This window comes from Nuphar pumila, chromosome 8 (assembly GCF_984573655.1).
Source record: "Nuphar pumila chromosome 8, dmNupPumi1.hap1.1, whole genome shotgun sequence".
Classification (NCBI taxonomy): domain Eukaryota; kingdom Viridiplantae; phylum Streptophyta; class Magnoliopsida; order Nymphaeales; family Nymphaeaceae; genus Nuphar; species Nuphar pumila.
The window spans coordinates 122,093,770-122,108,444 of record NC_143256.1 but is presented as its reverse complement, the minus strand read 5'-3'; the positions used below and the strand labels follow the sequence as shown (position 1 = coordinate 122,108,444).

Here is a 14,675-nt window from a genome sequence, read left to right as displayed (position 1 = left end):
ATCATCCTCTTTTGTGTAGCACCTAAGATTTAATTCTCTTAAAATAGTTGGCTGTAACAGGCGAGATGGGTAATAATTCGAGCATGGGGAAGCAGAAGCTTTAGGTTTGGATTTGATATCTAGTTAACTGTTGACTAATACAGCTAGTTACATCTCTAAATCATCATCATTATATTGTCATATTCTTATTGAACATCATCTTCTTCTTCATCTACATCATCTTGCATGAACCATCTCTCTCTCTCTCTCTCTCTCTCTCTCTCTCTCTCTCTCTCTCTCTCATCTTCAGGTTTCATGCCGCTTATGAGAGGCAGAACTTTAATTGTAATGTGTCTATTTATCCTTATTTATCGTTCTGATATAAATAAGATTTTCTTATGTTGCCTCACATACGAGGTCAACAGGTGCCAGGAGCATCTCTCCTTCAACGTGATTCCATCTTCTTTTCTGACCATGAATTATTTTGGTATCAGCAAGGTGAGATAAGAATTCTTACTTTGATTCCAAGTCTGACCTGCACCCTTCTGAGCTTATTTATCCTTGATTGCACCCTTCCTCTGTTAGCCTATCATTTTTCCTTTTCTGTTCCTTTTATCATTTCCTATTTATCTTGTTCCTATTCCTTCTTTCTTTCTAATTCTTATCATTTTCTTCATCTTCTTATCCATCATTTAGTTTATTGATTGATTTTCCTTGTTTTAGATCCAGTGTTGATCTGCAATAGACCAACCTTTTGAATCTCATTGTCATCTCTTTGTTAGTTTTTCTTTTTTAAAATTAAACTGTCTTATTTCCTTTTATCTTTTCTTCAAGTTCTGGTTTTAAATCAGAACTCTCTAAGATTCCAGTACGGAGAATTTCTTTTTAGCATTTAATGTTTAACTTCTAATTTAGCATTAAAATCAATCTAATGCTAAATTCAAGTTATCATTTGAATACAAATAAAATTTGATCTCGATGTTATGATTACTATTAGATGTCTTGTATTCAAAAAACAAAATTAAATAAAAAAGAGATAAGGGAGAAAAAAATAGATACAGAGGTATCATGGATAATAATTTTTCAATTGTTTCTTTTTTTTAATAATCCCCAACTCTCCAATCAATCTTCCACCACCACCAGTGGTTCATATTCATGGTCTTTCTACAGTAGTCCTTGTCAACTGCCACCTTCTCGTGTTCAATTTTCTTTTCTTGCAAGGGAGTTGTAAAATGTTATGTGATAGGGCGAGTGCCTCTGCAATTAAAAGACGATTTTGCAAGAATGATATAAATATCAAAACTCCTGGAATGTTGGACAAGGGACCGTGAATGTCATGGAAATACGTATGTTTAGAGGGATGCAGAGTTACGAAAAGTGAAGTTTAGAGATTATATAACATCAAATGCGTAGGATTACTATCAATAGAGCTTTATTTGAGAACTTTGCATTGGGATTCAAATACTGTTTCCATAAGTTGCCAAAATATGGTCTTGCCAAAACTTGATGTTGCCAACATATGGTTAATGTGGTGTTGACGATCATGGAGTTGCCAAAATCATTCTCTTGTACATTGTGTTGCAATATGGTGTTAGGGCTGCCAACGCCATCTTGAATGCAAGTGTTTTGGCAACACTGTCACCAAAAGAGCAGAGGGTGTTGGGGAAACCACATCATGCTGCTTCCAAGCAATAGAGGGTCTTATAAAAACTGCAATGCACCTCCAATTCAAGGCTCTCAATCAGTGTTTAAACAAAAACTCAGTCATTTAAGCTTGGTTTTCTCTCTCGGTAACACGGACTCTTCTAACAGGGCACCGCAACCGCATCACACCTGCACCCATGTGGGTGCGACACTTGGACAGGGCTTCTTTTGTGTCTGGGAAAGTCAACCACATTGAGGTCTATTTCTGTTCAAAAGTATATTCAGTTAACCTAACCAAGTCCAGTTTTATCTATATTATATATATAAATACATAAATGCACACACATACGCATGTAGTGTTAATTTAAAACTGTTATATATATATATACCCTCCTCGCACTTTCGCACCCAAGTTTTTTTAAAGTGAGGCATCAGCACTTGCATCCGCACCCGTATCTATGTGCCATAGATTGTTAGGGTCTGGACCATGCCAACCTGCCAAGAAGAATCCATGATTCATTAATTCCTTTGGAGCTATGTGAGAATGGCTTGAGATTTAACATGCATCCACAAACTACTGCTCCAGGGTTTTGCCCAACTCATTTTTCTCCATCCGAGAGTAGTAATTTGTTGAGTTTCATCTTCATTGCCACCATGTTAAATGGAAGATTGGATCTGAACCGCTCATCCCTATCTTCATGCCCTAATGTCATACCCCTCGTGAGATCTCTTTGTTGCAAGTTTGTTTTTTGCAGCTGTTGATTTCTTAATCGCCAAAAACCTTACATACAAGTCAGTTTCCGGTTATTAAAATACTAATATTCACTAAACAGAGCACCTAAATCACATCTGCAGGGTCAGATTTGATGAAAACAACCTGCAATAATTAAATCTCGCTGTGGATATGACATTAGGGTATGAAATTAGGGATGGGTACTTGAGTAGATCCAGTTCCATTATTAAGAAAAACATCCAACATAAAAGGGACACTGGTCCTGCCTTGTAAGACCCACATCTACTTCGAACAGGACAGGTGTCACATCTTGTATTGGTGTTTTACTTTGATATTGCAACCCACCAATTTACCTTATTCGCTCCTGTTAAGCAATTTGGTTCCACTCATCCCCATCTTCATAACCCTCTGCGATCTTATCTATGCAACTTGTTTTGCTCAAATCTGCCCTCATACACGGGTTCAACATGGTCCATTTAGTAAGAATCTACCCGTGGATCATACTTTTTTTTATGAAAAAGTATAATTTTTTATCTCAAAATTTTGTATTTTTCCACCGTTGATTTTTGAATTAACAAAAAATCCTGCAAACAAGCCCGATTCGGGTGATTCTAATGTTGATCTTCACTAAATGGATGCTGTAGATCACATCTATGAAGTCTTATTTGATTGAAACTTGTATCAATGAAATCCCAAAAAGGGGGATGACTTAGGGGATGAGTGGAACCGGACTCCCTGTTAGGTGAAAAGTTGAGCAAACTTTCCAACTGCCCTAATTCATGTGCAACTATGGTCTGGCCTTCCCAGTGTGCTCAGACTTTCAATAAGACCTGGTCCAGCCCTTCCTAATTTGAGACCCGTTATAGGTTCTCGGATTTGGAACAGGTTACTGCACTAGTAAAAAGATGGACCATCTCTATATTCTTTTACATCACAGTTTTTTTTAGAGAGAGAATAATAAATAATGTTATTACATATAAATCACATATAGTTAAATGAATTTTGTTTGTATAGCTGGATGGATGCATGCTTGGATCCTGATCCACTTTGTTCAATTTCCCCAACCTTATCCTCTCTCTCTCTCTCATCCGGTTGCTCTTAAATCTTTGAACTGGCAGGCCCTAAGCCTAGGAGATTTGACAAGGCTGTCTCAGTGGCTCTAGGTAATTCAGATCTCTTTGGGCTAGGATCACATCCACGCAGAATCAGCCTTTATGCTCCAACGTGGTGTATTTGCACCCTTCTCTTTAGGTTTAGATATACAACAACAACTACGCCTTCATCCCAAAACAATTGGGGTCGGCGATATGAACCAAAAAAGAAAATCATTCTGGGTCTTCCACATGAATCCTTCTCCTCCAATCATTTCTATCCAATGCCATGTCCTCGGTGAGGTTCAAAGCATTCATATCCTTTCCTATGACCTTCATCCATGTCTTCCTAGGCCTACCTTGACCTCTTTTAACTAATATATTTTCTCATTTCTCCATCCTTCTAACCGGAGCATCATTAGGCCTTCGCCGAATATGTTCAAACCACCATAAACGATTCTCTCTCATCTTATTTTCAATGGGTGCAACGCCTACCTTCTTACGTATATCCTCGTTCTGAATCTTATCTTTTATTGTATTTCCACATATCCATCTCAGCATACGCATCTCAACTACACTCATTTTTTGAATATGATGTCTCTTGGCAGCCCAACATTTTGTATCATATAGTAAAGCGGGCCTAATAGTCGTCCTATAAAACTTTCCCTTCAACCGAAATGGCATTTTACGATCGCACAACACTTCAGTTGCACTTTTCCATTTCATTCACCCAACCTTTATCCTATGATTTACATCTCCATCAATTTCTTCATACTTTTGAATGATAGATCCCAAATATTTGAAACAATCATCCACCGGTATTTTTTGCTCACCAAGCTTCACTACACTCTCATCACTACTTCGTTGCTTACTAAACCGACATTCCATATATTCTGTCTTACTCTTACTCAGCTTAAAACCTCTTGCTTCCAATGTCTGTCTCCATAATTCTAACTTAGCATTAACCCTAACTCTAGACTCATCAATCAAAACAATATCATCAGCAAACAACATACACCACGGCACATTTTCTTGAATGAATCTCGTAAACTCATTCATCACTGTAGCAAATAGGAAAGAGCTTAAAGTCCTTAATGTAACCCAACTGTTATAGGAAAATTGGTTGTCACCCCTCCACAAGTGTGGACAAAGACTCTTTGGCAACAAATATTCCACAAGTTCTGAATCTTAATTATCTTTAGGTTTAGATATAACCTATTAAAAACAAAAAATATCAGTAGCAACAAGGACTCTTTGGCAACAAATATTCCTCAAGTTCACGTGATCACAAATGACTAGATTGCTAAATCACTTCACTACATGCCAACTACAAATGCACACAAATGTGATCACTCTTGGAGCTATTGGATACTGAAAATCTTGAGTTCATTCATGAAAATCAACAACATACCGAGTGCGAGCAATGATTTCTTCAACAGACAAAAAGAGGAACCTTTTATTTAGTATCAAATCCTCTATTTTTACCACAAGGTAGCAGAAAAAGAAACTAAAGAAAAACGCAATAACATTTACTTCAGCCATGAACAATGCCACAGGATAGAGCCATAAGGAGCATGGCTGCTTCTTCTTCATCCTTGGGGAACACCTTGTGGAACCCCGAGCGCCCGTCTATGCTTACGGGGAGCTTCAAGTGCATTGAAGAATAGAAGAATCCTTCTCTCGTATCCTGCCTCATACTCTCCGTTGCATAAGCTGAGATGCCTAGCTTAGTGCTCTTCTTTCCGATGAACTTTGTAGGATCACGGCATCGCTTCTTCCTTTTTATCATCATTAGGTTGGGCTCATCAAGTACGCGAAATGATGAACTCCCCGAAAACCCTTTAGCAGCAGCAGCAGCAGCAACCAAAGCACGTTTAGTCCTCCTGTATCTTATTCCGCAGGCATTGCATAGGGACTGGTGGTGATCCAGGTAGCGATTGAATAATTAATGAGCTAGTTGTTCCCATTAATAGCATAATAAATGTGATAATAGATACAAGGTTTTAGAGATAGATAGATAGATGAAATTGAGATAACAGATTGATAGATCATGATACCTTAGGGCCTTGAGGACCGCATCGCCATAAAGGTGTCTTGGTAGTGTTGCAAGCAACACAAACTCTACCAAAATTTCTGTCAGCAGATGGATCACCAACCTTGTTAATGGAAGTGCTAGAGATGGTGTTGTTTAGTACCTTGTTATTTTTAACTCCCTTTTCTGATCTGCAGTTAATGCCCACACTACAGCCCAGCCTCAGGTGTGTATCATCATAACCCAAATGGGTTTCCACCTCCTTGGTTACAGTGAATAACTGTTGTTCTTCCCTTTTCTCATGAAAAGCTTGAGATCTAAATAGTCCTACTGTGGAATCAGCTGCAACTGCTTGAGAATCCCACAAGGGGGATTGCTGGCGCCCCGAGCCAAGTGTCAAAGAGCAGATCATGGTGGTGAAATGTTGGGAATCGTGTGTGACAGAAAAGAGAGAGTAGCCGACAAATAAATAAGGCAGGATCTGGAGATGAAGATAGAAGCATGGAAGGTCCACGATGAGCCAACGGTGCAAGGGTAAGATGCTTCCAATCAAATCTTGAAGGTAGCTCAAAGTTGTACTGCTCTCTCTTTCTCTATATAAATGAAGCCATACAAAGTCCAAAACCTACAACGTTGATTAATGCCATAGGCTTAATAGGATCTTTTGGATATGTTTATTATGTTTCTTCTCTCTATCAACAAACATGCTTTGGTACCAATGGGGGGCTCCGCTTATTTGGTAGGCACTGTTAGTGCACGTCACCATGTGGTGGGACGTTGCAAGTTCAAAACCTGTGTAACTTGTGGAGTCTGCCTAACCCCAGTTTGCCATTCAAAGAAAAACAAACATGCTTTGGATTAAGTTATACAACAACGCCTTCATCCCAAACAATTGGGGTCGACGATATGAACCAAAATCAAAATCATTTTGGGTCCTCAGCATGAATCCTTCTCCTCCACTCATTTCTATCCAATGTCATGTCCTCAGTGAGGTTCAAAGCATTCAAGTTATATATATATATATATATATATATATATATATATATATATATATATATATATATAGAGAGAGAGAGAGAGAGAGAGAGAGAGGTAGCTGACTGACCATTTTTTGAGCTTACCACAAGCCTACTAGGCTTTGAAAGGATTTTTTAATTTTTTTTTTAAATTTGACTATACAAATATTAAATATATGTTTGATTTTATAGGAATCGACTCTTGAATCGTCCAATTACAATACCCAGTTAGGTTTTTATAAGATCCAAAAATCAATGGTCTATAATTTTAAAAAATATTCAATGCTTAAAAATTTATTTTTTGTCAAAAAAACATGTTTCAAGTGTCATTTCTTAACAAATCAACCCTGCAGGGTCAGATTTGCAAACAAATCCTAAAAACCCCTATTCACTGGCAGGAGTCTAGAGGTCAGACTCAAAAGTAGTCAGGCAGCTACCACTATATATATATATATAAAGTGATAGTTGTGCAACCCTTAAGTGTGCAGCTGCGAGTGAGATTCTATTGGTTATTCATCGAGGGCCTTGATGGACAGTCAGCGCCAAAACACATGGTTTTGTACGCGGTGGTTTTTACTGTTGTCAAAGGTCTCATTGGAAACTGAGACCTTTAACGATGGTTAAAAACCTGTCACTAATGTCTTCAGTGTTTGATGAGGCTTTTAGTGACAGATTTCAGATTCCAGTTTTCGCTAAGACCTTTAGAAATGCTGGGACTTTTAGTGACGGTCAGAAACTGCTGCCAAAGCTAAAAAATGAAAAAACATGTGTTTTTTTATGTGGTTGTCCCATGTAGTTGCATAGGTAGCTGCACAGGCTACCATGCACTTTTATATATATGAGTCACTAGAGTATGAGAAATAGAAATATGGGCATTTCCAACACTTTTTTTGCAAATCCACGTCCACATGCTTTGCATGATCAATTTGCTAAGAATAAACCATTGGATGATTTATTTATAATGAAAAAATGCAATTTTTGAATGCTTTATATTTATAAAGATTATGAGTCATTGATTTCAAAGTCTTAAAAAAATCTTATTTATGCATCAAAATTCGATGATTCAAGAGTAGATCACTTCGGTAGGGTTAGATCCAAGAAAAAAGAACACAAAATCCATGGAAATCACTAAAGGTTAAATTATGTGTGGCTGGCACCCACATGAAACTTTAATAGTGAACCACGGAATCACGAGCTGCCATCTCAACATAAATAACGAATCCTCCGTTCTCTTGAGCCCAGAAAGTACAAAACATGAATACAAATTTTACCAAGAGATGGAATCAGATCAGTGTGCTCTAACGGTCTAGACGAACATCCAAAGCCTGTACGAATGCAATGCCCATCACTTGTGCCCCCACTTTTTTTCAATCATATGTCGGATACACCAGCATGGGGATGGTTTAAAATGAACAGATCATGATGAGCGTACTCATTGTCACTACAAGAAAAATAGTTGATTAGTGACGGAAGAATTCCGTCGCTAATTAGCGACGGATTAACGAGAGAAACACATCTGTCGCTATAATTGGTGAAATTTACGAAAATAGTGACGGATTATATTCCCTCGCACAATTTGTCGCTAAGTAGCGACGGATTTTGCAAGAGAATATTTTGTCGTAATAAACGTGGCATTTAGCGATGGAGCTGCGACAGAATATAATCCTTCGCTAATTAGCGATGACCTGGGCGACGTAATCTATTCTGTCACCATTTTCATGTTTTGAATTACGATGGCTTAGCGATGGAATTAAGCTGTCGCTAAATGTCGCATAAGCCCTAATCACAACCCTCTTTTTCCTTTCTTCGTTTGTTGCTCCCGCTCTCGCATGCCGCCCTCTCCTTCCCTCTGGCAGCCCTATCCGTCCCGTCGACCTCTCTCCGGCCCCCACCGTTCGTCGGCCGCCGATCTCCGTCAACCTTCTGTCGCCGCCCGGAGGAAGCGCAGGTATTTTCGACCCCCACTGTTAAATGAATTGGGGGTCGACCCCCTGCGTTTTCCGGCAGGGGGTCGACCCCCTGCATTTTCCGGCAGGAGGTCGACCCCGGCAGCGGGGTCGACCCCCTACGGTTTCAGCAGGGGGTCGACCCCCTGCGGGTTCCGGTAGGTGGTCGACCACCTGCCAGACACGGCAGAGGGTCGACTCCCTGCCGGACACGGCAGGGGGTCGACTCCTTGCCGGAACCCGCAGGGGGTCGACCCCCTGCCAAAACCACAGGGAGTCGATCGCCTGCCGAAACCGCAGGGTGTGGATCCTCTACCGGAAACGCAGAGGGTCGACCCCCTGCGGTTTCGGTAGGTTCTTGGGTGTTGTGCTTCTCAAGGCCTATGCAAGATGTTTTCATTTGCCATGTTTTTTTTTCGGCAGGTGGTGACTTCATTTTAAAACAGTGTTTTTTGCAGATTTCTCGACGAAACTCGCTTGTGCTCAATCACCCGTGTTAAGTGACAAAAAAAATGCAAATCGAGTAAATACCCGTGGTGAGTAAGTGATGCAAGCGCATCACATGTCATTTAATTTATTAGATGTAACATTTTATTGTTCACACACTCACTTAGTTGTTGATATCTAGGACTGCTTTGTTGGAGTTTAGAGATCATGATTTTAATGTATGAGAATAGAAGTGTTCTTATTTTTGGAGTACGGATTTCATGCTAAGCATGGTAGTAGTTAGTGGAATAAGTCCAACATAAGCATACCTGACTAAGACTAGTAAGCTTTTAGCTGCACTTGGACCTGGTTCGGGTTTGATCTGGTTTAATCAGGCCTAAACCAAACCAGATATAACTAAAACCGGTTTGTTCCAACCTGCTTTAGTACTAAAATAAATAAATATATATTTTTCAAAACCATTGTCGTTTTGAGTGTATTTATTTTTTTTCAATCTCCTAAACTAATACCTAGTCTACTCATATTGTATAACATGTATTATCATTATCAAATTATCACTTATAGAAATATTCACAAAAAACCTCAAAAAATCAAGAGCATTACATCCAAGCCCACTTAAAAAAAGTTCTTCCTGAAAATTGCTAGGGTTACATACCAAATAGGCTTAGATATTTCACTTTCATCTCCGCTATCAGCTCCCATATACATTCTTCGAGTCCATGGTGTTGCCATCGTAACTTTCCCAAAGGAATCGTCTTATTTTGCAACACTTGCTCTCGTCGGTCCAAAATCTCTATCAGACGCCCCTTGATCATGAGATCCTTTTGCACTTCTACCTCGTCGTATTGAATAATATGTACCAGGTCCGACACATATTTTCTTAACATCGACACATGAAAAACATCGTGGACGTTCGAGAATTGGAGCGGGAATGCTAATTTGTAGGTTGCGCCTCCAATCTTCTTGAGGATGAGGAAAGGTCCTACATACCTCGAACTTAGCTTACCCTTCTTTCCAAACCGAAACACACTCTTGGTTGGAGATACCTTATCAAATACATGATCCCTAACTTCAAATGAGTCTTCATAACGCTTTGAATCTGCATAACTTTTCTTACAGCTTTGAGCGGTTAAAAGTCTCTTTTGTATCAACTGTACTTTATCAGTGTAGTGTTGCAGGACTATCGGTGACTCGATAGCTCGATCACCAATCTCATTCAAATATACTGGGGACCTACAAGGTCGCCCATATAAAGCCTTGTATGGATCTATACCAATGCTTGAATGATAATTGTTATTATAGGTGAATTCGGCTAGTTTCAAATGTTTACTCCAATCGCCCTTTCATTCCAACCACAAGCGAGCAAGATGTCCTTTAGCATTTGGATTGTCCTCTCCGACTGTCTATCCGTCTGTGGGTGAAAAGTCACGCTAAACTTAAACTTTGTCCTCAAAGCTTTATGAAGTTATCCCCATAACTTGGATGTAAATCTCAGATCTCTATCAAAAATAATTAAGACAAGTACTCCATGTAACATGACGATCTCATCTATATACAAGTCCACTAGACTCTTTAATGTCTGATTCATCCTGATTGGTAAGAAGTGTGACAACTTCATAAGGCGATCTACTATGACCCATATAGTATCATACTGGTGTTGTGTCTTAGGCAGACCTACCACAAAGTCCATGGTAATGTCTTTGCACTTTCACTAAGGTATCTCTATTATTTGTCGTGTTCCGTCAAGTCTCTGATGTTATATCTTGACCGGTTGGCAAACTAAGCATCTCGACACATACTCTGTGATATCTCTTGTTTTGTCATTCCACCAGTAGTTCCTCTGCATATCCATGTACATCTTGGTGCTACTTGGATGTATAGTATACTTAGTTCTATGCCTCTTATCAAGTAGCTCCCTCTGTAGTTGATGCTCTGGTACCCATAGCCTTTGATTGTACCAGATGCTACCATCTTCTTCTAGATGTAGGGTTGTCTCGTCTTGCTTGCATGTTTCAACCATCTTTGTGGAGCATGGGTCATCTTTCTGTTGAGCAATAATCTGATCCACGAGTTTGGTTTGCACAGCTAGACTTGCAATCTGAATGTGACCTAAATCTATGTTAAAATGTCTCCAATCGATCAGGTCCTCGAGTAATCTCCACTCACTGTTGATCATGCTTGCAAGGCTTCCTGGTTTTTTGCTCAATGGATCAGCCACTACATTAGCCTTCCCTGGGTGGTAGGATATGAAAAAATCATAATCCTTCAAGAACTCTAACCACCACCTCTGCCTCATATTAAGATCTTTCTAAGAGAAAATGTACTTAAGACTTTATGATCAGATAAAACCTCGAACTGCTCTCTGTACATGTAGTGTCGCCACACTTTAAGTACAAAAACTATAGTTGTCAATTCTAGATCATATGTGGGATAGTTTCGTTCATGCACTTTCAGTTGGCATGAAGCATACACTATAACATTGTCATGTTAAATTAGTACACATCCAAGTCATGTACCTGATGTGTCGTTATAGACCACAAATCCTCCATGGCCTGAAGGTAGGATAAGCACTGAATCTGAAGTAAGCCTCCTCTTTAACTCCTAAAAGCTTTCTTTGCACTGTTGAGTCCATACAAACTTTATTCCCTTACGAAGTAGCTTGGTCATCGATGTTGCTATCTTAGAGAAGTTCTAAATAAATCTTCTATAATATCCTGTAAGACAAAAAGAACTATGAATATCGGACACGCTCTTTGGTTGTTTCTAGTCTAAGACTGCTTCCACCTAATGCAATTCCAAAACTACAAGATTCGAACAAGTTAAGCTAAAAATTCTAACGAAAATCTTCCTTAGAGTATAAACATCGAGGTAAAATTATCTTAGCAGGGTCCACTGACACCCTATCTTTTGAGATCACATGTCTTAAAAGCATCACCTACTCTAACCAGAATTCTCACTTAAAAAAATTTGAATATAACTGATGTTGTCTAAGTGTCTCAAGAATAATCCTCAAGTGCTCTCTGTGATCTTCCTCACTCTCTGAATAGATCAAAATATCATCAATGAAGATTATCACAAGCAAATCCAGATAAGGTCAAAAAATCTTTTTTATCAGGTCCATGAATGCCATTGGAGCATTGGTTAGCCCAAAGGGCATCACTAAAAACTCATAGTGATCATATTGTGTCCTAAATGTTGTCTTCAACACATCTAACTCCTTGAACCTCAATTGGTGATATCCAGATCAAAGATATATCTTTGAGAAAACTTTGGCATCCCGAAGTTGATCAAACAAATCATCGATTCATAGAAGAAGATATTTATTCTTGATCGTCACCTAGTTCAACATACGATAATCAATGCACAAGCGCATTGATCCATCCTTCTTAACAAATAACACTGGATCACCCCATGGTGAAACGCTCTGTCTAATAAATCTCTTGTGCATCAGCTCTTGAAGTTGCTTCTTTAATTCTTCCAATTCTGCAGGGGTCATCTGATAAGGAGTTCTAGATATTGGGGCCATACCATGCACCAACTCTATAGAAAAATCGATCTCCATTGCAGGTGGTAGGTCTGGCAAGTTATCAGAAAGCACATCTATGAACTCGCAAAACACGTTCATGTCTTTCATCGGGGTCGTGCTGGGTTTTACCAACGAAACACTAGCAAAAAAGGCCTCACAACCTTTCTCCATACAATGTTGGGCCTTCAATGTTGAGATCATTCTCCATTTACTCTCTTTCTTACTAGCCTTGTACTTAATTAGTATAGAGTTTTTTGTCTGCCTTAGAGCACATATGAGCATGATAGAATCATATATAGAGTTTTTTTACTGCCTTAGAATACATATGAGCACATGATAGAATCACATATAGTGTATAATTTATTTCAATATATTTTGTTTATCAATACTGACTATTCTTTTCATGTGTAGGTTGCTGGCGATAATCAACGTAGCGAAGCTGAAGGGACAGATTAAGGCAATGAACAAGAAGATGCACAAAACTTAGGCGGTGATTAGATTAATGTGTTGAATTTGTTCTATTTTTTTATTTGAAAATGTAATTGTTGAATGGTAACTATTTAAACTTGTGAATTTTTAAAGTGGAACGATTAATTGTTTTAGTTTCCTTTTATATGTAATTTTATGTGTACTTTGTTTTTTATTTACAGGAAATATAAATGGTAGCATTCTCGATATTTGATTTTTAAATAATTTTTTTTTCTTGTTTGCGATGGATTAGCGATGGATATATCCGACGCTACACATATAATTTAGCGACGGCTTAGTGACAGTTATTAATATCGACGGATTTGCGATGGAATTCGTCGTTCGTTATGTCATCGCAATTAGCGACAGAACGGGCGACGAATTTATGATGTTGCTAGTTAGCATCAAAAAATTTGCGACGTAAGGTATCTGTCGCTACATAGTTGCTAATCCGTCGCTAAGCCGGTTAGCGACGAAATTAGGTCATCGCTAATCCACTGCTTTGTTGTAGTGTGTTTTGATGGGTGGAGAGTCCATCAACCCCCATGCCTAAAGGAAACCGACCGGCGAAAGAAACACAATACATCTTGGTTGAGGTGGATTTCGATCTGGCATCTTTCATTTTGAGCATCTTCATATCATTGTTACCAAGATTTTTTCAACAAAGGAAAATTTTTAAGATCATAAATCAAAAAAATGTGTTTAAATTAATATTTTAAATTGTAAAAATATAACAATAAAACTATTATATATAAAGAGAGACAAGCGAGGGTTAGATAGACCCCTATACCATTAGGTTTTGAAACTGCAATTTTCCAACACAAGGTGACATGCACTAGTTGCTCCTATTAGACAAGTGAAGCCCCCATTGGTATATAACAATATATCGAAGCAGGTTATATGCCACCCCCCCCCCCCCTAACACAAAGGTGTGTCTTTGGGGGTTCGAATGAGTGTCACGTATGTAAGCATGTCAGGCTCGTATCTCTGTGTGTGTCGGCATCAGTTAGCATCAGAGTTTGGTTTAGTTGCAAAGACTTAAGTACCCTTTCTCGCCATGCATTCTCGTCATGAAACAATGATTCTAGAAAAGGACAAAAATGTCCTCCATCCAGAAAAGAGATGATGATCTTAACTCTTTAAAGTCCAAACGTTTTATTTTTGTCCTAAGCAATAAACTCCTCTGCTGTAACAGGAGTTCCTCGTAATATTTTACCCTAAACATTATGGACCACCCTTTGACAACGCACCATCTGTTGTAACAGGAGCTCCCTTTGATGATGCACCCTTTGTCATCGTCTGATGTTGTCAGAGCACCTTTTGTCGTCGTCTGCTATCGTCGGAGCACCCTTTGACGTCGTCTATTATTGTCGAAGCACCTTTTATCGTTATCTGCTCGTGAAAATTAATTGAACTATCAGAAGAATCGACATTTTGTCTATTGTTTATCATGATACCAGGGTGCAAGCATCGAACTAAGTAGACAGAGAATAGCGATTTACAACATAAATAATGGTGGTTGTGTTGAACTGAGTAGCCAGAGAGCAGCGATTTACAACAGAGATCAGATTAGAGAGTAGCGATTTACAATAGAAATCAGATCAGAGAGTAATGATTTACAACAGAGATTCGATCAGATAGTAGCGATTTAAAAAAAAAAAAAACAGATCAGCGAGTAGCGATTTACAGTAGAAATCAGATCAAAGAGTAGCGATTTACAATAAAAATCAAATCAGAGAGTAGCGATTTATAGTAGATATCATATCAGAGAGTAACAATTTACAGTAGAAATC

At 38.8% G+C, this 14,675-nt stretch overlaps 1 protein-coding gene across 1 annotated transcript; it reads right to left on the bottom strand.

The window, feature by feature from the left end:
* Positions 1 to 10,644: 10,644 nt before the first annotated feature.
* On the bottom strand, positions 10,645 to 12,522 carry LOC149830490 (uncharacterized). Its single transcript, XM_090015465.1, has 2 exons — positions 12,240 to 12,522; positions 10,645 to 11,120 (listed from the first exon to the last, which is right to left on the bottom strand). The coding sequence occupies exons 1-2, from the start codon at positions 12,520 to 12,522 to the stop codon at positions 10,645 to 10,647; spliced, it is 759 nt and encodes a 252-aa protein (XP_089871591.1).
* Positions 12,523 to 14,675: the final 2,153 nt, after the last annotated feature.

Bases quoted from the DNA above. Each gene is read 5' to 3' on its own strand.
- LOC149830490 (XM_090015465.1), bottom strand. From the start codon at position 12,522: ATGAAAGACATGAACGTGTTTTGCGAGTTCATAGATGTGCTTTCTGAT. The intron at 11,121-12,239 runs GTATGTTGAACT...CCTACCACCCAG, and splicing joins GCGCTTGTGCATTGATTATC to GGAAGGCTAATGTAGTGGCT.